Source organism: Bombina bombina, chromosome 4, assembly GCF_027579735.1.
Source record: "Bombina bombina isolate aBomBom1 chromosome 4, aBomBom1.pri, whole genome shotgun sequence".
Classification (NCBI taxonomy): domain Eukaryota; kingdom Metazoa; phylum Chordata; class Amphibia; order Anura; family Bombinatoridae; genus Bombina; species Bombina bombina.
The window spans coordinates 1,209,660,600-1,209,682,572 of NC_069502.1; the positions used below are offsets into that span (position 1 = coordinate 1,209,660,600).

General features: G+C 40.0%; 1 protein-coding gene across 5 annotated transcripts in view; it reads right to left on the reverse strand.

Moving 5' to 3' along the window:
- CMTR1 (cap methyltransferase 1) overlaps window positions 1-21,973 on the reverse strand; it is a 392,012-nt gene that overhangs the window by 119,547 nt on the left and 250,492 nt on the right. For all 5 annotated transcript variants that reach the window (XM_053712701.1, XM_053712702.1, XM_053712699.1 and 2 more), the window contains 2 exons: window positions 15,250-15,306; window positions 14,226-14,283 (listed from right to left, as the gene is read on the reverse strand). In XM_053712701.1, coding sequence (XP_053568676.1) covers window positions 14,226-14,283; window positions 15,250-15,306 — 115 coding nt within the window. The remainder of the gene's footprint in view (window positions 1-14,225; window positions 14,284-15,249; window positions 15,307-21,973) is intronic.

The window sequence follows — 21,973 nt, forward strand, 5'->3', positions numbered from 1 at the left end:
GGGGGTTCTGTAATTTGCTCACAAAAATATCTTTTTAATGCCAGTTTGCGCACAAACCTATTGACATCAATTAACGTGCAAACCCTAAGAGGGAGAAGAGGAAGAACACAAATTGACTGTTATTAACTTGTCTAATTTTGACCTCAACACTGATCATTTAAATGTATTAACAAAGGGCTTAGGGTTTGCACCCACACATGAGTTTTCTGTTTTTTCCACGTTAACTGATGTCAATAGGTTTGTGCGCAAACTGGCATTAAAAATATATTTTTGTGAGCAAATTACAGAACCCCCTGATGATGTTTGTCATGTAGATACAATCACACTTGAAAGCGATAATACAGTTATGTGTGAAATTGACACTCCAAATTTGGACTTTAGTGATAGATTAGCCTTAGAGGTTTTGAAGGATTTAGATTCAGGTGACACCACCTTAAATGACTATACCATCAATAAACCTAAAAAGGTGTCTAAAGATTTTTATCCCACTCACTTTAGGGGATCACACCTGAACCTGTTCCAAAAAAAAGTTGAACAGGAGTTAATTGAATATAGTCATAGTCTTACGCTTGATAATACCGAAAGGGTCCGTGGGAATCTTACTTCCCAAGAAAAGTTAGCGATTAAACAGCTACGAAATAACCATGACATTGTCATCCGATCTTCTGACAAGGGTGGCAATGTCGTGGTTATGAACAAGTCTGATTATTTAAAAGAGGCAACAAGACAACTGACTGATGGGGTCACGTATAGACCTTTGGCTTCAAATCCCACAACGGCCTTTAAGAAAAAGCTTGAGAGGCTTGTAGATGAGGGTATATCAATTGGCATTTTTGGAGAAGAGGACAGGGCATCATTAATTCCAGTGCATCCTGTGATGCCCATCTTTCACCACCTACCCAAAACTCATAAGGATGTTAGTAATCCCCCTGGCCGCCCAACCAACTATTCTGACGTGTTTTGTACCTATATCTGTGAATGTGTCGAGTTCCTACTGTCCCATAACTTTTTTATATTTGACAATAAGTATTTTTTACAAATTCGTGGTAGAGCGATGGGCGCCAAGTTTGCCCCCTCATTCGCAAATTTGTTTATGGGATGGTGGGAGCTCGGCACATTATTTAACACAGATAATCCCTTTAAGAATAACATACATTTATATATGCGTTATATAGATGATTTGATTTTTATTGTTAAGGGAAATTTTGTTTTTGAGGATTTTCTTAGGTACATTAATGACAATGATTTGAATTTGGGGTTCACGGGTGACATGCATGCGAGTCAAGCCCAATATCTTGATTTAAGACTGATTGGTTGTGTTCAAAGTGGTCGTGTAATGACTGATACCTACAGAAAGCCAACCGCGGGCAATACGATCCTGCATGCCAGGTCCTGTCACCTCAAACATTTAATCAAGTCCATACTGAAGAGCAAATTTTTAAGACTGCTCAGGAATGCTTCTAATGATGAATTTTTTGAGACACAAGCACAGGATTTAAAAATTAGGCTACTAGCCAGAGGTTACCACCCTGAATTGTTAGACAAAAACATAAGAGAGGTGAGGGAAGAACATCTCATTAATAAAAGAAAGGGACAATCCGAAAGGGAAGCAGATGGTTTCTCGAAATCAATAGTGTTTTCTACACATTATTCCACACAATATAATGAGGTGTGTAATATTCTAAAGAGAAACTTGATCCTCTTGGAGGGTGATGATGCTTTGACCCCTATATACAAAATGTTAAATTTGTCTCAAAAAAAGCTCCAACTCTGGGTAATATGTTAGCCCAAAGTTTAGTATCCAGTTGTCCAAAGACAAATAAATCCAATTGGTTAAACCGTAAGGGTACCTTTTCTTGTTTATCATCCAATTGTGGATGTTGTGAGGTTGTCTCCAGAGGCGACACTTTCGGGAGTATATCGACAGGCTTGACATATAAAATCAACAATTATGCCAATTGTTCCTCCACCTTCGTGGTTTATCTGTTGGAGTGCGTTTTTTGTGGGGTCCAATATGTGGGTCAGACCTCCCGCACACTCAGAAAGAGAATAGGTGAACATAAGAGAGACATAAAAACATAATTTATGTAAGAACTTACCTGATAAATTCATTTCTTTCATATTAGCAAGAGTCCATGAGCTAGTGACGTATGGGATATACATTCCTACCAGGAGGGGCAAAGTTTCCCAAACCTTAAAATGCCTATAAATACACCCCTCACCACACCCACAATTCAGTTTAACGAATAGCCAAGAAGTGGGGTGATAAAAAAGGAGCGAAAGCATCAAAAAAATAAGGAATTGGAATAATTGTGCTTTATACAAAAAAATCATAACCACCACAAAAAGGGTGGGCCTCATGGACTCTTGCTAATATGAAAGAAATGAATTTATCAGCTAAGTTCTTACATAAATTATGTTTTCTTTCATGTAATTAGCAAGAGTCCATGAGCTAGTGACGTATGGGATAGCAGATACCCAAGGTGTGGAACTTCCACGCAAGAGTCACTAGAGAGTGAGGGATAGAATAAAGACAGCCAATTCCGCTGAAAAAATAATCCACAACCCAAATCAAAAAGTTTTAATCTTATAATGAAAAAAATTGAAATTATAAGCAGAAGAATCAAACTGAAACGGCTGCCTGAAGTACTTTTCTACCAAAAACTGCTTCAAAAGAAGAGAAAACATCAAAATGGTAGAATTTAGTAAAAGTATGCAAAGAAGACCAAGTTGCTGCTTTCCAAATCTGATCAACAGAAGCTTTATTCCTAAAAGCCCAGGAAGTAGAAACTGACCTAGTAGAATGAGCCGTAATCCTTTGAGGCGGGGATTTACCCGACTCCACATAAGCATGATGAATCAAAGACTTTAACCAAGACGCCAAATAAATGGCAGAAGCCTTCTGACCTTTCCTAGAACCAGAAAAGATAACAAATAGACTAGAAGTCTTCCTGAAATCTTTAGTTGCTTCAACATATTATTTCAAAGCTCTAACTACATCCAAAGAATTTAAAGATCTCTCCAGAGAATTCTTAGGATTAGGACACAATGAAGGGACAACAATTTCTCTACTAATGTTGTTAGAATTCACAACTTTAGGTAAAAATTTAAATGAAGTCCGCAACACCGCCTTATCCTGATGAAAAATCAGAAAAGGAGATTCACAAGAAAGAGCAGATAATTCAGAAACTCTTCTAGTAGAAGAGATGGCCAAAAGGAACAAAACTTTCCAGGAAAGTAATTTAATATCCAGAGAATACATAGGTTCAAACGGAGGAGCCTGTAAAGCCCTCAGAACCAAATTGAGACTCCAAGGAGGAGAAATTGACTTAATGACAGGCTTGATGCGAACCAAAGCCTGTACAAAACAATGAATATCAAGATGATTAGCAATCTTTCTGTGAAAAAGAACCGAAAGAGCAGAGATTTGTCCTTTCAAGGAACTTGCAGACAAACCCTTATCCAAACCATCTTGAAGAAATTGTAAAATTCTAGGAATCCTAAAAGAATGCCAAGAGAATTTATGTGAAGAACACCAAGAAATGTAAGTCTTCCAGACTCGGTAATAGATCTTCCTAGACACAGATTTACGAGCCTGTAACATAGTATTAATCACAGAATCAGAGAAACCTCTATGACTAAGTATTAAGCGTTCAATCTCCATACCTTCAAATTTAATGATTTGAGATCCTGATGGAAAAATGGTCCTTGAGATAGAAGGTCTGGCCTTAACAGAAGTGTCCAAGGTTGGCCACTTGCCATCCGAACGAGATCCGCATACCAAAACCTGTGCGGCCATGCTGGAGCCACCAGCAGTACAAACGAACGCTCCATTAGGATTTTGGAAATCACTCTTGGAAGAAGAACTAGAGGCGGAAAGATGTAAGCAGGTTGATAATTCCAAGGAAGTGACAACGCGTCTACCGCTTCCGCCTGTGGATCCCTGGATCTGGACAGATACCTGGGAAGTTTCTTGTTTAGATGAGAGGCCATCAGATCTATTTCTGGGAGCCCCCAGAAGAAATACCTCTGGGTGAAGAGACCATTCGCCCGGATGTAACGTCTGGCGACTGAGATAATCCGCTTCCCAATTGTCTATACCTGGGATGTGAACCGCAGAAATTAGACAGGAGCTGGATTCCACCCATACAAGTATCCGAGATACTTCTTTCATAGCCTGAGGACTGTGAGTCCCCCCTTGATGATTGCCATATGCCACAGTTGTGACATTGTCTGTCTGAAAACAAATAAACGATTCTCTCTTCAGAAGAGGCCAGAACTGAAGAGCTCTGAAAATCGCACGGAGTTCCAAAATATTGATTGGTAATCTAGCCTTCTGAGACTCCCAAACCCCCTGCGCTGTCAGAGATCCCCATACAGCTCCCCAACCTAAAAGACTCGCATCTGTTGAGATCACAGTCCAGGTTGGACGAACAAAAGAGGCCCCTTGAACTAAACGATGGTGATCCAACCACCAAGTCAGGAACGAAAACGATTAGCAGCCCTATATTTACCTTTAGATTTTTTATCCTGAGGTAAAAAGGCTCCCTTCCCCCCAGTAACAGTTGAAATTATTGAGTCTAACTGAGAACCAAACAATTTATTACCTTGGAAAGAAAGAGAAAGCAATGTTGACTTAGAAGTCATATCTGCATTCCAAGATTTAAGCCATAAAGCTCTTCTAGCTAAAATAGCTAAAGACATATACCTGACATCAATTCTAATGATATCGAAAATGGCATCACACAAAGTTATTAGCATGTTGAAGAAGTTTAATAATGCTATAAACATTATGGTCTGACACTTGTTGCGCTAAAGCCTCTAACCAGAAAGTTGAAGCTGCAGCAACATCAGCCAAAGAAATAGCAGGTCTAAGAAGATTACATGAACATAAATAAGCCTTCCTTAGAAAGGATTCAAGCTTTCTATCTAAAGGATCTTTAAACAAAGTACTATCTGCCGTAGGAATAGTAGTACGTTTAGCAAGAGTAGAAATAGCCCCATCAACTTTGGGGATTTTATCCCAAAACTCTAATCTGTCAGATGTCAAAGGGTACAATCTCTTAAACCTTGGAGAAGGAGTAAATGAAGTACCCAGACTATTCCATTCCCTAGAAATTACTTCTGAAATAGCATCAGGAACTGGAAAAACTTCTGGAATAACCACAGGAGGTTTAAAAACTGCATTTAAACGCTTAGTAGTTTTAATATCAAGAGGACTAGACTCCTCCATATCTAAAGCAATCAACACTTCCTTAAGTAAAGAACGAATAAACTCCATCTTAAATAAATATGAAGATTTATCAGTGTCAATATCTGAGGTAGAATCTTCTGAATCAGATAGATCCACATCAGAAATAGATAAGTCAGAATGATGGCAGTCATTAAAATATTCATCTGAAATATATGAAGTTTTAAAAGACCTCTTACGTTTAGCAGGAGGAGGAATAACAGACAGAGCCTTCCGAATAGATTTAGAAACAAATTCTTTAACATTAACAGGAACATCCTGAACATTAGATGTTGAAGGAACAACAACAGGTAATGGACTATTACTAATGGAAATACTATCTGTGTTTGAAAGCTTATCATGACAAGAATCACAAACAACAGCCGGAGGAACAGTTACCAAAAGTTTACAACAAATGCACTTAGCTTTGGTAGAACCGACATCAGGCAGCGTCTTTCCAGAAGTAGATTCTGATCCAGGGTCATGTAATGACATCTTGCAATATGTAAAAGAAAAAACAACATATAAAGCAAAATTATCAAATTCCTTAAATGACAGTTTCAGAATGGGAAAAAATGCAAAATGAAACAAGCTTCTAGAAAACCAGAAGCAACTGAATAGTGAGACTGAAATAATGTGAAAAAAAAAAAAAAAACTGGCGCCAGGAATGACGCCCATATTTTTGGCGCCAAGTAAAACGCCCACACATTTTGGCGCCAAAAAAACATCCGCAATACACATACGTAAAAAATGACGCAATTACGAAAAACTTCTGGCGCCAACTATGACGCCGGAAATTACAAAATTTTTGCGCCAAAAAAGTCTAGTGCCAAAAATGACACAATAAATAGAAGCATTTTCTGCACCCGCGAGCCTAACAGCCCGCAATTTTTGAAAAAAGTCAATTGAAATTTGAAAATTTAAGGTAAGAAAAATGAAATTTATATGCATTTTCCCAAAAAATTAAACTGACAGTCTGAATAAAGGAATACTGATTATCATGAAACATGGCAAAACAGAATTTATGTTTACCTGATAAATTACTTTCTCCAACGGTGTGTCCGGTCCACGGCGTCATCCTTACTTGTGGGATATTCTCTTCCCCAACAGGAAATGGCAAAGAGCCCAGCAAAGCTGGTCACATGATCCCTCCTAGGCTCCGCCTTCCCCAGTCATTCGACCAACGTAAAGGAGGAATATTTGCATAGGAGAAATCATATGATACCGTGGTGACTGTAGTTAAAGAAAATAAATTATCAGACCTGATTAAAAAACCAGGGCGGGCCGTAGACCGGACACACCGTTGGAGAAAGTAATTTATCAGGTAAACATAAATTCTGTTTTCTCCAACATAGGTGTGTCCGGTCCACGGCGTCATCCTTACTTGTGGGAACCAATACCAAAGCTTTAGGACACGGATGAAGGGAGGGAGCAAATCAGGTCACCTAGATGGAAGGCACCACGGCTTGCAAAACCTTTCTCCCAAAAATAGCCTCAGAAGAAGCAAAAGTATCAAATTTGTAAAATTTAGTAAAAGTGTGCAGTGAAGACCAAGTCGCTGCCTTACATATCTGATCAACAGAAGCCTCGTTCTTGAAGGCCCATGTGGAAGCCACAGCCCTAGTGGAATGAGCTGTGATTCTTTCAGGAGGCTGCCGTCCGGCAGTCTCGTAAGCCAATCTGATGATGCTTTTAATCCAAAAAGAGAGAGAGGTAGAAGTTGCTTTTTGACCTCTCCTTTTACCAGAATAAACAACAAACAAAGAAGATGTTTGTCTAAAATCCTTTGTAGCATCTAAATAGAATTTTAGAGCACGAACTACATCCAAATTGTGCAACAAACGTTCCTTCTTTGAAACTGGATTCGGACACAAAGAAGGCACGACTATCTCCTGGTTAATGTTTTTGTTAGAAACAACTTTCGGAAGAAAACCAGGTTTAGTACGTAAAACCACCTTATCTGCATGGAACACCAGATAAGGAGGAGAACACTGCAGAGCAGATAATTCTGAAACTCTTCTAGCAGAAGAAATCGCAACCAAAAACAAAACTTTCCAAGATAATAACTTAATATCAACGGAATGTAAGGGTTCAAACGGAACCCCCTGAAGAACTGAAAGAACTAAATTGAGACTCCAAGGAGGAGTCAAAGGTTTGTAAACAGGCTTGATTCTAACCAGAGCCTGAACAAAGGCTTGAACATCTGGCACAGCTGCCAGCTTTTTGTGAAGTAACACAGACAAGGCAGAAATCTGTCCCTTCAAAGAACTTGCAGATAATCCTTTCTCCAAACCTTCTTGAAGAAAGGATAGAATCTTAGGAATTTTTACCTTGTCCCAAGGGAATCCTTTAGATTCACACCAACAGATATATTTTTTCCATATTTTGTGGTAGATTTTTCTAGTTACAGGCTTTCTGGCCTGAACAAGAGTATCAATGACAGAATCTGAGAACCCTCGCTTTGATAAAATCAAGCGTTCAATCTCCAAGCAGTCAGTTGGAGTGAGACCAGATTCGGATGTTCGAACGGACCTTGAACAAGAAGGTCTCGTCTCAAAGGTAGCTTCCATGGTGGAGCCGATGACATATTCACCAGGTCTGCATACCAAGTCCTGCGTGGCCACGCAGGAGCTATCAAGATCACCGATGCCCTCTCCTGATTGATCCTGGCTACCAGCCTGGGGATGAGAGGAAACGGCGGGAATACATAAGCTAGTTTCAAGGTCCAAGGTGCTACTAGTGCATCTACTAGAGTCGCCTTGGGATCCCTGGATCTGGACCCGTAGCAAGGAACCTTGAAGTTCTGACGAGAGGCCATCAGATCCATGTCTGGAATGCCCCACAATTGAGTAATTTGGGCAAAGATTTCCGGATGGAGTTCCCACTCCCCCCGGATGAAATGTCTGACGACTCAGAAAATCCGCTTCCCAATTTTCCACTCCTGGGATGTGGATTGCAGACAAGTGGCAGGAGTGAGTCTCCGCCCATTGAATGATTTTGGTCACTTCTTCCATCGCCAGGGAACTCCTTGTTCCCCCCTGATGGTTGATGTACGCAACAGTCATGTTGTCTGATTGAAACCGTATGAACTTGGCCTTTGCTAGCTGAGGCCAAGCCTTGAGAGCATTGAATATCGCTCTCAGTTCCAGAATATTTATCGGGAGAAGAGATTCTTCCCGAGACCAAAGACCCTGAGCTTTCAGGGGTCCCCAGACCGCGCCCCAGCCCACCAGACTGGCGTCGGTCGTGACAATGACCCACTCTGGTCTGCGGAAGCTCATCCCCTGTGACAGGTTGTCCAGGGACAGCCACCAACGGAGTGAATCTCTGGTCCTCTGATCTACTTGTATCGTCGGAGACAAGTCTGTATAGTCCCCATTCCACTGACTGAGCATGCACAGTTGTAATGGTCTTAGATGAATTCGCGCAAAAGGAACTATGTCCATTGCCGCTACCATCAAACCTATTACTTCCATGCACTGCGCTATGGAAGGAAGAGGAACAGAATGAAGTATTTGACAAGAGTTTAGAAGTTTTGATTTTCTGGCCTCTGTCAGAAAAATCCTCATTTCTAAGGAGTCTATTATTGTTCCCAAGAAGGGAACCCTTGTTGACGGAGATAGAGAACTTTTTTCTACGTTCACTTTCCACCCGTGAGATCTGAGAAAGGCCAGGACAATGTCCGTGTGAGCCTTTGCTTGTGGAAGGGACGACGCTTGAATCAGAATGTCGTCCAAGTAAGGTACTACTGCAATGCCCCTTGGTCTTAGCACCGCTAGAAGGGACCCTAGTACCTTTGTGAAAATTCTTGGAGCAGTGGCTAATCCGAACGGAAGTGCCACAAACTGGTAATGCTTGTCCAGGAATGCGAACCTTAGGAACCGATGATGTTCCTTGTGGATAGGAATATGTAGATACGCATCCTTTAAATCCACCGTGGTCATGAATTGACCTTCCTGGATGGAAGGAAGAATTGTTCGAATGGTTTCCATTTTGAACGATGGAACCTTGAGAAACTTGTTTAGGATCTTGAGATCTAAGATTGGTCTGAATGTTCCCTCTTTTTTGGGAACTACGAACAGATTGGAGTAGAACCCCATCCCTTGTTCTCCTAATGGAACAGGATGAATCACTCCCATTTTTAACAGGTCTTCTACACAATGTAAGAATGCCTGTTTTTTTATGTGGTCTGAAGACAATTGAGACCTGTGGAACCTCCCCCTTGGGGGAAGCCCCTTGAATTCCAGAAGATAACCTTGGGAGACTATTTCTAGTGCCCAAGGATCCAGAACATCTCTTGCCCAAGCCTGAGCGAAGAGAGAGAGTCTGCCCCCCACCAGATCCGGTCCCGGATCGGGGGCCAACATCTCATGCTGTCTTGGTAGCAGTGGCAGGTTTCTTGGCCTGCTTTCCTTTGTTCCAGCCTTGCATTGGCCTCCAGGCTGGCTTGGCTTGAGAAGTATTACCCTCTTGCTTAGAGGACGTAGCACTTGGGGCTGGTCCGTTTCTGCGAAAGGGACGAAAATTAGGTTTATTTTTGGCCTTGAAAGACCTATCCTGAGGAAGGGCGTGGCCCTTGCCCCCAGTGATATCAGAGATAATCTCTTTCAAGTCAGGGCCAAACAGCGTTTTCCCCTTGAAAGGAATGTTAAGCAATTTGTTCTTGGAAGAAGCATCCGCTGACCAAGATTTTAGCCAAAGCGCTCTGCGCGCCACAATAGCAAAACCAGAATTTTTCGCCGCTAACCTAGCCAATTGCAAAGTGGCGTCTAGGGTGAAAGAATTAGCCAATTTGAGAGCATGAATTCTGTCCATAATCTCCTCATAAGAAGAAGAATTATTATTGAGCGCCTTTTCTAGTTCATCAAACCAGAAACACGCTGCTGTAGTGACAGGAACAATGCATGAAATTGGTTGTAGAAGGTAACCTTGCTGAACAAACATCTTTTTAAGCAAACCTTCTAATTTTTTATCCATAGGATCTTTGAAAGCACAACTATCTTCTATGGGTATAGTGGTGCGTTTGTTTAGAGTAGAAACCGTCCCCTCGACCTTGGGGACTGTCTGCCATAAGTCCTTTCTGGGGTCGACCATAGGAAACAATTTTTTAAATATGGGGGGAGGGACGAAAGGTATACCGGGCCTTTCCCATTCTTTATTTACAATGTCCGCCACCCGCTTGGGTATAGGAAAAGCTTCGGGGGGCCCCGGGACCTCTAGGAACTTGTCCATTTTACATAATTTCTCTGGAATGACCAAATTCTCACAATCATCCAGAGTAGATAACACCTCCTTAAGCAGAGCGCGGAGATGTTCCAATTTAAATTTAAATGTAATCACATCAGGTTCAGCTTGTTGAGAAATTTTCCCTGAATCTGAAATTTCTCCCTCAGACAAAACCTCCCTGGCCCCCTCAGACTGGTGTAGGGGCACTTCAGAACCAATATCATCAGCATCCTCATGCTCTTCAGTATTTTCTAAAACAGAGCAGTCGCGCTTTCGCTGATAAGTGGGCATTTTGGCTAAAATGTTTTTGATAGAATTATCCATTACAGCCGTTAATTGTTGCATAGTAAGGAGTATTGGCGCACTAGATGTACTAGGGGCCTCCTGTGTGGGCAAGACTGGTGTAGACGAAGGAGGGGATGATGCAGTACCATGCTTACTCCCCTCACTTGAGGAATCATCTTGGGCATCATTTTCTCTAAATTTTGTGTCACATAAATCACATCTATTTAAATGAGAAGGAACCTTGGCTTCCCCACATACAGAACACAGTCTATCTGGTAGTTCAGACATGTTAAACAGGCATAAACTTGATAACAAAGTACAAAAAACGTTTTAAAATAAAACCGTTACTGTCACTTTAAATTTTAAACTGAACACACTTTATTACTGCAAATGTGAAAAAGTATGAAGGAATTGTTCAAAATTCACCAAAATTTCACCACAGTGTCTTAAAGCCTTAAGAGTATTGCACACCAAATTTGGAAACTTTAACCCTTAAAATAACGGAACCGGAGCCGTTTTTATATTTAACCCCTTTACAGTCCCTGGTATCTGCTTTGCTGAGACCCAACCAAGCCCAAAGGGGAATACGATACCAAATGATGCCTTCAGAAAGTCTTTTCTATGTATCAGAGCTCCTCACACATGCATCTGCATGTCATGCTTCCCAAAAACAAGTGCGCAATAGAGGCGCGAAAATGAGACTCTGCCTATGATTAGGGAAAGCCCCTAGAGAATAAGGTGTCCAATACAGTGCCTGCCGGTTATTTTACATAGTTCCCAAGATTAAAATAATTCCTCAAGGCTATGGGGTATAAAATATGCTTATATATAAATCGTTTTAGCCCAGAAAATGTCTACAGTCTTAAAAGCCCTTGTGAAGCCCTTTTTTTCTTTATGTAATAAAAATGGCTTACCGGATCCCATAGGGAAAATGACAGCTTCCAGCATTAAATCGTCTTGTTAGAAATGTGTCATACCTCAAGCAGCAAAAGTCTGCTCACTGTTTCCCCCAACTGAAGTTAATTCCTCTCAACAGTCCTGTGTGGAAACAGCCATCGATTTTAGTAACGGTTGCTAAAATCATTTTCCTCTTACAAACAGAAATCTTCATCTCTTTTCTGTTTCAGAGTAAATAGTACATACCAGCACTATTTTAAAATAACAAACTCTTGATTGAATAATAAAAACTACAGTTAAACACCAAAAAACTCTAAGCCATCTCCGTGGAGATGTTGCCTGTACAACGGCAAAGAGAATGACTGGGGAAGGCGGAGCCTAGGAGGGATCATGTGACCAGCTTTGCTGGGCTCTTTGCCATTTCCTGTTGGGGAAGAGAATATCCCACAAGTAAGGATGACGCCGTGGACCGGACACACCTATGTTGGAGAAATATAAGTTTAAACATATATATTTAGAACTTTACATATAAAGTGCCCAACCGTAGCTTTGAGTGTCATAAATAGAAATAAGATTTACTTACCCCAAGACACTCATCTACATATAGTAGATAGCCAAACCAGTACTGAAACGAGAATCAGCAGAGGTAATGGTATTTAAGAGTATATCGTCGATCTGAAAAGGGAGGTAGGAGAAGAAATCTCTACAACCGATAACAGAGAACCTATGAAATAGATCCCCTAGAGTAAGACCATGGAATTCAAATAGGCAATACTCTCTTCACATCCCTCTGACATTCACTGCACTCTGAGAGGAAAACCGGGCTTCAGCCTGCTGCGAAGCGCATATCAACGAAGAATCTAGCACAAACTTACTTCACCACCTCCACGGGAGGCAAAGTTTGTAAAACTGAATTGTGGGTGTGGTGAGGGGTGTATTTATAGGCATTTTAAGGTTTGGGAAACTTTGCCCCTCCTGGTAGGAATGTATATCCCATACGTCACTAGCTCATGGACTCTTGCTAATTACATGAAAGAAATACTATGTGAAGACGTCAAGTGTTGCTAACTATTTCAATTGGTATCATTTTACAAATGTTCCAAACTTCAGTGTCAAGATCATAGACAGTGCACATTTACCCCCAAGGGGTGGTAATAAATTCAAGATACTCGAAAAAAAAGAATTATTTTGGATTTTTACCCTAAACACAAGAGAACCACACGGTTTAAACAAAGAGTGGTATATAAGTTTTTTTACAGATTAAAGTATGGGGATTTACCTTCATACTATTAGTTTTTCCTATCTATTGTTATACCGTGAGCTTCAATTTATTTAAATTTATTTAAATTAATCTAAATTAAAATTTAAATTCATTTAATTTACTCTAATTTAATTCATTTTTTAGTTTTAACATAATACATTATATTTTGACATTTTGCTAATAATTTTGATTTGTCCCTTTCATATAATAATCCAACACTTTGACACGGTGATATATACCTTTACTGCAAAGGTTAGGCTCTCCTTTAAATAATTAAATAAATATTTCTTGCTATATAGTCTTAGTGCCTACAAAAACTATTTAACACATTTTCACTTTTTAAGATTGCAGCCAACCTGTTCAACAAAAAACTGTGTATCTTGAATGTTGGCTATAATAAGTAACAAGTAATCAGTAAACAATTTTTTCTGTCACTAGAGTGTTATTGCATAATATTGTCCTTCTGATCATTACTTTCAACTGTTATTATGTGTGTTTAAGTATTGTGTTATCTTCCTCCCATGTGATTGGTGTAGATTTGCATATATAATAATCCTGTGTAACAGCAAATTATCATATGACTAAGTGCCTTGCGGCATGAAACGCGTAAGGACACACCCCCTTTCTTACCTCCATTCTCTGTGTGTGTTATTTTGTGATGAAGAATTCTGGATTAAAATCCATCATTTTGCAATAATATTTTGTGCTGCTCCTTCCTTTCCTTGTTGTATTTGGGACTGCTTGGTTCTATTTTGAGCTTGCACCTTTCCTCATCACCATACGCTCTACAGCCGTACGGAATACTTGGGCCAACACCGGAAGCTCTTACCCGGCGTTTGGAGGATCAGCTGGCTGGTCTGCCTGAGCTACGCCTTCCCCTTTACTACGTAACTTTAGCTAATACTACTCATATTCTTATAGTATAAACAAAAATGTAATTAAGATTAGTAAAATCCTTTAATTAGGATCTACCACAGAATGTCACACACTTTAAGATTCACCATTTATTGAAATAAACTACACACAGCAACTCTAATCATCTCCAAACCCTTAGCTTTACCCATTCAGTGTAGCTACTAGTTACAAACAAACAGAGTAGGGGGATGGGAGAAGCAGAGTGAGATTTAGGCTGAGGATAGAGGGAGGGTAAGAATGAGATTAAAGATGAAAGAGAGGAAAGCTTGAAGAAGGAATTAAATGTGGGGAATGAAAGGGAGTTTAGGAGGGTAGATATCCAGAAGGAGAGATAGAGGGTTGTAGGAGAGAGGGTGGCGTTGAGCTGGAAGAAGGAAGGCGATAAACTCTTAGCATATTAAGTTATCTCACCCCCCAGAGCTTCAGACATTCTTTTCTCAGATCAGCCTGACGTGGCTCATTCAAGGCCCTGAGAACGAGAAGAGAGTTTGTAAGTAGGTGCTCTGTACAGTAGACTTAGCACTAGGTAAGGAGCAGCTGACCACAACATATATACAAAGGCACGCTTCATAATATGAGTGACAGATGAATGGAGTATAAAATGCACATGCCCAGTATGCCCCCCGCCATCTCTACTGCACTTTATATGATCAGTTACTCACTGAAAATGTCAAACAATATCATATTACCAGATATCTATCATACGTTAGTTGTTTTTTGTTTTAACATTTCCCAACTTAAAACCAACGCCACTTGATACTGATATTTTAGTATAATTGAGTAATATGAGATAACAGCTTAGGAGCATGAACAGTGTGCGTGTGTGTGTATGTGCATATGTGTGTGACAGTGTATGATTATGCGCGTGTGTATGTGCATATGTGTGTGACAGTGCATGATCATGCGCGTGTGTATGTGCATATGTGTGTGACAGTGTATGATTATGCGCGTGTGTATGTGCATATGTGTGTGACAGTGCATGATCATGCGCGTGTGTATGTGCATATGTGTGTGACAGTGTATGATCATGCGCGTGTGTATGTGCATATGTGTGTGACAGTGCATGATCATGCGCGTGTGTATGTGCATATGTGTGTGACAGTGTATGATCATGCGCGTGTGTATGTGCATATGTGTGTGACAGTGCATGATCATGCGCGTGTGTATGTGCATATGTGTGTGACAGTGTATGATCATGCGCGTGTGTATGTGCATATGTGTGTGACAGTGTATGATCATGCGCGTGTGCTTCCCAATGAAAACTCATTCCGTTTTCTTCACTGAGATAATAAAAGGAACATCCCAGTGAAATACAGAATATGCACGTGCGATTGGCTAACAATGTACGATTCCCACTGTAAAGATCATGCAGAATAACACGAGACACAGCGATTCAGTGATGAGAGGCAAAGGACAAAGACCATAAAATACTTACGAGTCTTGGACAAAGGCATGGATTTTAGCCAGAGCTTTGATCTGAACCTCACAGTAGCTAAAAAATAAAAATGATGAGAATGACACACAGGCGCACATACACAACAAGGGTTAAATGCAGCAGTAAATATAGAACAAAAACACAAAAACAAACGCTGAACTACAAGAAATGTCATCAGATAGAATGACCCTAACGTTTGATCTTTTAGGCCTTGGCTTTTATGAATTGTTTAGCAACATGCGCACCCTCAAGGATGCAGTGCAGATATGTAGCGGGTTTTTATAAGGAACTTCTGTTCGTCTACTTCAGACTTTGATCTTTTAGCACTTGGCTTTTATGAATTGCTTAGCAACCTGCGCACCCTCAAGGATGCAGTGCAGATATGTAGCGGTTTTTATAAGGAACTTCTGCTCGTCTACTTCAGACTTTGATCTTTTAGGCCTTGGCTTTTATAAATTGCTTAGCAACCTGCGCACCCTCAAGGATGCAGTGCAGATATGTAGCAGGTTTTTATAAGGAACTTCAGACTGTTATTTGTGCAGGAGCTTACATTATATCTAACCTTTCATTGTCTTCAAGCAGAAAATATTAAGGCACATGCAAATGTTCAGAACAGCAGCATTTGCTTTGTTGGAAGTGTTTTGTTTTTTTAAAAAATAATTTTATTGAGGAATTTCAATGTAAACTTCACAAAACATAGCGCAATATAAACACGTCACATATAAAATGGCTGTTATATATCAGTACATATTGTATTAGACATATACAGTCTAACCCAGTAAACTGAGTTATATCATATTATGTACCCTAGGCTGTTAGTGCTCAGAGCCTATAGCGTTCTCATTTTTATTTATAGTTGTAGATTAGATCGCCCTCCTGAAACTAAAGCGGCCACTCTTGGGTCTCTAAACACTAGGAGTTGTATTTTAAAAAAGGAGGAGAGCAAAACTATCCATATTGTAAAGAATAGGGATGGGAATATCTGTGGCGGCTATAATGTAACAAATATAGGATAAATAACAGGGAAAAGTTCTATGGAATCTGCGTTCCAGTAAACAAAAACTAAGGGGGCGGAGCTAAAATGATAGAAACTGTAGTCTCAGGGAGACAGAAGAATGAAGTCTGGTATTTATCTGTCCCATTATAAATAGAATATAATAAAGACTTGAGACCGCTAGTGCCTAAAGAAATTTGTTAAACTAGGGGCAATGCTGAGTATTAAAAGCTAACCAAGTACAGGTATGCTGAGTATTCTTATTCACGTTTTATTTAAAATCCAATTCATGTACGTCATACAATAAGTTTTTATTATCACAACGAGCAATCTTGCTCGATGAAACAAGCTTAAAGGCATCGGACCATCTATCAACCAATCTTGATGAGAGAAAGCTATGACTCTATCACAAATAAACTTGAGACTGCAAACTTATAAGTCCTACTAAAAGATATAACTAAATACTCAAAGCTATGACTATGTTTTCTCTGTTAACCCCTTAATGACAACTGACGTACCAGGTACGTCATGCATTAACAAGCAGTTAATGACAATGGACGTACCTGGTACGTCAGTTGTCTAACAGAGTGCTGGAAGCGATCACAAATGCTTCCAGCAGCTCTGAGGGTATTGCAGTGATGCCTCAATATGGAGGCATCACTGCAATACCACTTTACAAGCCCCCGATGCAGAGAGAGCCACTCTGTGGCCCTCTCTGCACCGGTAGCGATAGTGCCGGGTGTGAGTGCGCGTGCACGATGCGCGTGTGTGCACGTGAGCATGCGCGTGCGCACGCGCGTGCACGTGCACCCATTAGCCACACTGACACCAATGAATGAGGGCAGAAAGGGGAAAAAAAAGGGATTTTTTTTAAAAAAAATATAAAAGGATCTGGGAGGGGGTGGGGGTATTGTGGGGGGCTGCTACACTACAGAAATAGTTTTTTAAGTAAAAATAAAATAAAAATACTTTTTGGGGGGTTTTGGGGCCAAACTGGGTACTGGCAGACAGCTGCCAGTACCCAAGATGGTGGTAATTAGGTAGGGGAGAGGGTTAGAGAGCTGGAGGGGGGATCAGGGAGGTTGGGGCTAAGGCAGGGGTCCATCACAGCTAAAATACTTTATTATTTTTATTTAAAAAAAAAAAACTCTTTTATTTAGTACTGGCAGACTTTCTGCCAGTACTTAAGATGGCGGTAACAATTGTGGAGTGGGGGATGGAAGAGAGCTGTTTGGGAGGGATCAGGGGGTGGGATGTATCAGGTGGGAAGCTGATCTCTAAAATTAACCCTGCAAGCTCCCTACAAGCTACCTAATTTAACCCCTTCACTGCTGGGCATAATTAACGTGTGGTGCGCAGCAGCATTTAGCGGCCTTCTAATTACCAAAAAGCAACGCCAAAGCCATATAAGTCTGCTATTTCTGAACAAAGGGGATCCCAGAGAAGCTTTTACAACAATTTCTGCCATAATTGCACAAGCTGTTTGTAAATAATTTCAGTGAGAAACCTAAAATTGTGAAAAATGTTAAGTTTTTTTTTTTATTTGCTCGCATTTGGCGGTGAAATGGTGGCATAAAATATACCAAAATGGGCCTAGATCAATACTTGGGGTTGTCTACTACACTACACTAAAGCTAAAATTAACCCTACAAGCTCCCTAATTAACCCCTTCACTCCTGGGCATAAAACACGTGTGGTGCGCAGCGGCAATTAGCGGCCTTCTAATTACCAAAAAGCAACCCAAAAGCCAAAAGTCTGCTATTTCTGAAAAAAGGGGATCCCAGAGAAGCATTTACAACCATTTGTGCCATAATTGCAGAAGCTGTTTGTAAATAATTTCAGTGGGAAACCTAAAGTTTGTGACAAATTTTGTGAAAAAGTGAACTTTTTTTTTTTTGATCGCATTTGGCGGTGAAATGGTGGCATGAAATATACCAAAATGGGCCTAGATCAATACTTTGGGTTGTCTTCTAAAAAAAAATATATACATGTCAAGGGATATTCAGGTATTCCTGACAGATATCAGGGTTCCAATGTAACTAGCGCTAATTTTGAAAAAAAGTGGTTTGGAAATAGCGAAGTGCTACTTGTATTTATTGCCCCATAAATTGCAAAAAAAGCAAAGAACCTGTAAACATTGGGTATTTCTAAACTCTGGACAAAATGTAGAAACTATTTAGCATGGGTGTTTTTTGGTGATTGTAGATGTGTAACAGATTTTGGGGGTCAAAGTTAGAAAAAGTGTGTTTTTTTCCATTTTTTCCTCATATTTTATTATTTTTTTTTAGTAAATTATAAGATATGATGAAAATAATGGTATCTTTAGAAAGTCCATTTAATGGCGAGAAAAACGGTATATAATATGTGTGGGTACAGTAAATGAGTAAGAGGGAAATTACAGCTAAACACAAACAATGCAGAAATGTAAAAATAGCCATTGTCATTAAGGGTAAGAAAATTGAAAAATGGTCCGGTCATTAAGGGGTTAATATGTTGAAATGCAAGTTATGCTGTAACGTGTCAAAATAAAGTTAAAAAAAAAAAAAAAAGTGAACCAAGTCAATATATCAAAAGCAGTGCGATACATTATAAATGAAGTAGTTAAATAATCTCACCGTACTACAACTAAGCAGGTGGGTAACGTGCAAACCAACATACAGCTAGAGTACACATATATACTATAGGGTGGTGTTATAGTCTCATTTACAATACTATAAAACATGAAAAACACGAAGAGCTTTTAAACAATAACTTTCATGGTACATGCGTGAAATTAGCCTCCAGAATATAAGTGCAGACACTTAGATAACTATGAGTATAACATGGCATTCTTCATAAAAAGAGCTGTAAAAGTTGTACCTATAGAATAGCTTGATCAACCCTGCCCTAATAAACATTAGGACATTTCCACAAAAGACTAGGCTCACTCTGTATATAATAGCAGGAATGTTAGACTATAGCGAACATATAACATACTAGGACTCGCAATGTATACATGAAGGTGTGTGGAACATATGTTATAGCTAGGTGCCCAACTATCCGGATCTATGACCAAAACAGTATATAAATCACTAGGTATAATTTGGAGCCTAACTCTTTGTCCTCACAATACTACTAGCTATCCATTAGGAAACGTAAAGCCATCCTGTGTATTATAGCTCTGCCATAGGGGTACGGGCCCTATACCCCAGGACAGAGGGTAAAAGGTTCACCTCTCAGGCTTATAATAGGCTGAGTAATATAGTGGATGTAAGGATATGGCAAGTACATGGTAAGGACTTGAGGGTCATATAAGTAGAATATATTGCTGCATCATCTGGAGGGCTGCTATAAAAGTATATATTAAACTAGATAGGAACCTTAGTAATATACTGACTAAGAACAAAATTATACCTGACATACTTTCTCCGTCAATATGCATGCATAGGTACAAGCAAAATTAAAACTAAACTACAATTATTATATAAACTTATTCCAGTTCATTGAATTTCAGATTAAACACTGGGCTAATCCGGGAGATACATTTCTTGACTATATAGAGGACCGTAAAACAGTGACTCAATCGTGCAATAAGCGAAATAAATGGTATACGTATCAAGTAAGTAAAGCTGAAGAGTGCTAATTAACCACAATATGACTCAAGAGGAAGAAAAGGATCCACACTAACTGAATGTGACCCCTAAGGCAGAATATGCTGTGATCTGAGATGTCATTGCAGAAAATGCAGCATGTCTGCAGAAAGAATAGGACACATGCAGGAACTGTTAGCTCTTTAACTTTGCAGCACTGCTCCACATTAGACTGTTCTCTTCAAACAGAGATTTGCTCTGGCTGCACTGTTTAAGTTTTCCTAAAACAGATAACTTTTTCATTACTACATTTCTACCTTATGTTAGATTAAGAGAAAAGGAAACACATTTATTTGAGACATTTTAAAAACTTTGCTTGACTCTCAAGTTAATCAACACATTGCAATTGAGCTGGCGCTTTAGTGTAACTGCCTAATTAAAAATAGAATTTTATTTAAAAATTTCCTGCAGAATTTTTTTCTCAAAAATAAACCTCATCGCAGAAAGTGAAGAAGAATTCTGCCTCTGGGCATGTGACAATCTCTATGCAGTAGGGCTCGGTGTCCGGCTATTAGTGAGGAAATAATAAACACGTTAGAGTAGGAGCTATGGGGTACAGGCAGTAGGTATATAAGTTCCTCTTGGGCTATACGTAACAAAATTAGATCTAGGTGTGGGTTAATCAATATGCTTAGTGGGCTAACACTTAGTATAGATATATCTATATAGATGAAAAATATATTAAAGAGCAAGCATCAGACCACACAATAATAAACAATTTGAAATTAGGGACAGATATAACCCACCTGATTATGGAACTTTAGCTAACGGTTAGAGTCTTAATCAATTACAAACAAATAGTAAACCACCTGTAGACTATAACTGGGTGAGCTCGAAAGGATATAACTAGCATCTCTTGTAGGATTAATATTTATGTAACTTATTATACAATGATCCAAATTAGTTAGTAAAACTAAACTTTACGTGGGATGCAGCTATCAATTTAACCCAAATTCTCACATATATTCAAAGGTCCAAGACTTCAGACCGAATGTTCTTCATAGATAGGTCCCTTAAGTAGAAAAATAAATATCCAATTGGGGCTCTAATATATTGATGCAGTCACTTTCACAAGAAGACTAATATCCTACCCCACACCAGTGCTCCAGAACGCTGGTACTGTTTCAGAAGAGATCTCCAGCAGTATATCAGGTGTAGCACGTCCTGGTGTTTCAGGTACTATAACCAGAGCTAAAAAATACCTCCATATTGCATTGCGTCCCTCTGTCTCGAGCTCCTAGACTCACGGCAACAAATGGCTTCATGTGATATGTCCCAGCTACCGGGTGAGGGCAAACTGAGGTAGGTATAAGCCTCTGATCGGCAGTCGCTGTGGTCAAGATCCTCTTTCGAAGAATAACCCCGTCTCCATCTATAGCTTGCCGCAAATTCCAGGACGGTTGTCGTGGAGTCTCCGGTTTCCAAAAACTACCGGTGACAAACTTATCTGATGAGAGCGTAGCTGTTGATCCCTCTGTGGGATCCTCACCTTCTGCTGAACACTGCTGCTGCTTCAGCTCAGGAAGGGTTCCATTAGTCGATACGAGTTTCATCATCAGAATATTCCACCTCTCTACAGTTGCCTCTGGCATGCATGGGCCTTGGCTGGGAAGAATCAAGAATGGAGTTTGCTGTTTGGCGCTCTGTGGGTCCTCCGCTTCTGCCATCGGGATCCCAAGTAGGCAACTGCGCAAAGCCTTCGTCAGCTCCGCCTCAATACAAGTGAGGTGCGCAGTTAAAATGTTCTGTAGGAACGCGTAGGACTGTTGCCCCATGTTTTAGAAGATTGTGAAGCGTTGTGCTAGTGGGTATACTCAGTGTCCTGATAAGAGGTCGGCACTTAGCCTTTCAGGGCCACAGCGCCCATTTAGTTAATAACAGCCTCCATAAAGGCGTCCACACACACCTCGTGTTCACATTAGGGTTCCTGAGTTAAGTGTCATTTACACTGCCGACTCCATATTTGCTCCAGAGCTTTAGTAGACAGATCTTTCGCTATATATACAAATATTAGGTTCTTTGGTTATCAAAGCCCCCTTTTTAGCCTTTGAGAGACTGTGTAAGCCAGGAGCTCTTAACTTGTTTGTCCTATCGCTTCTGC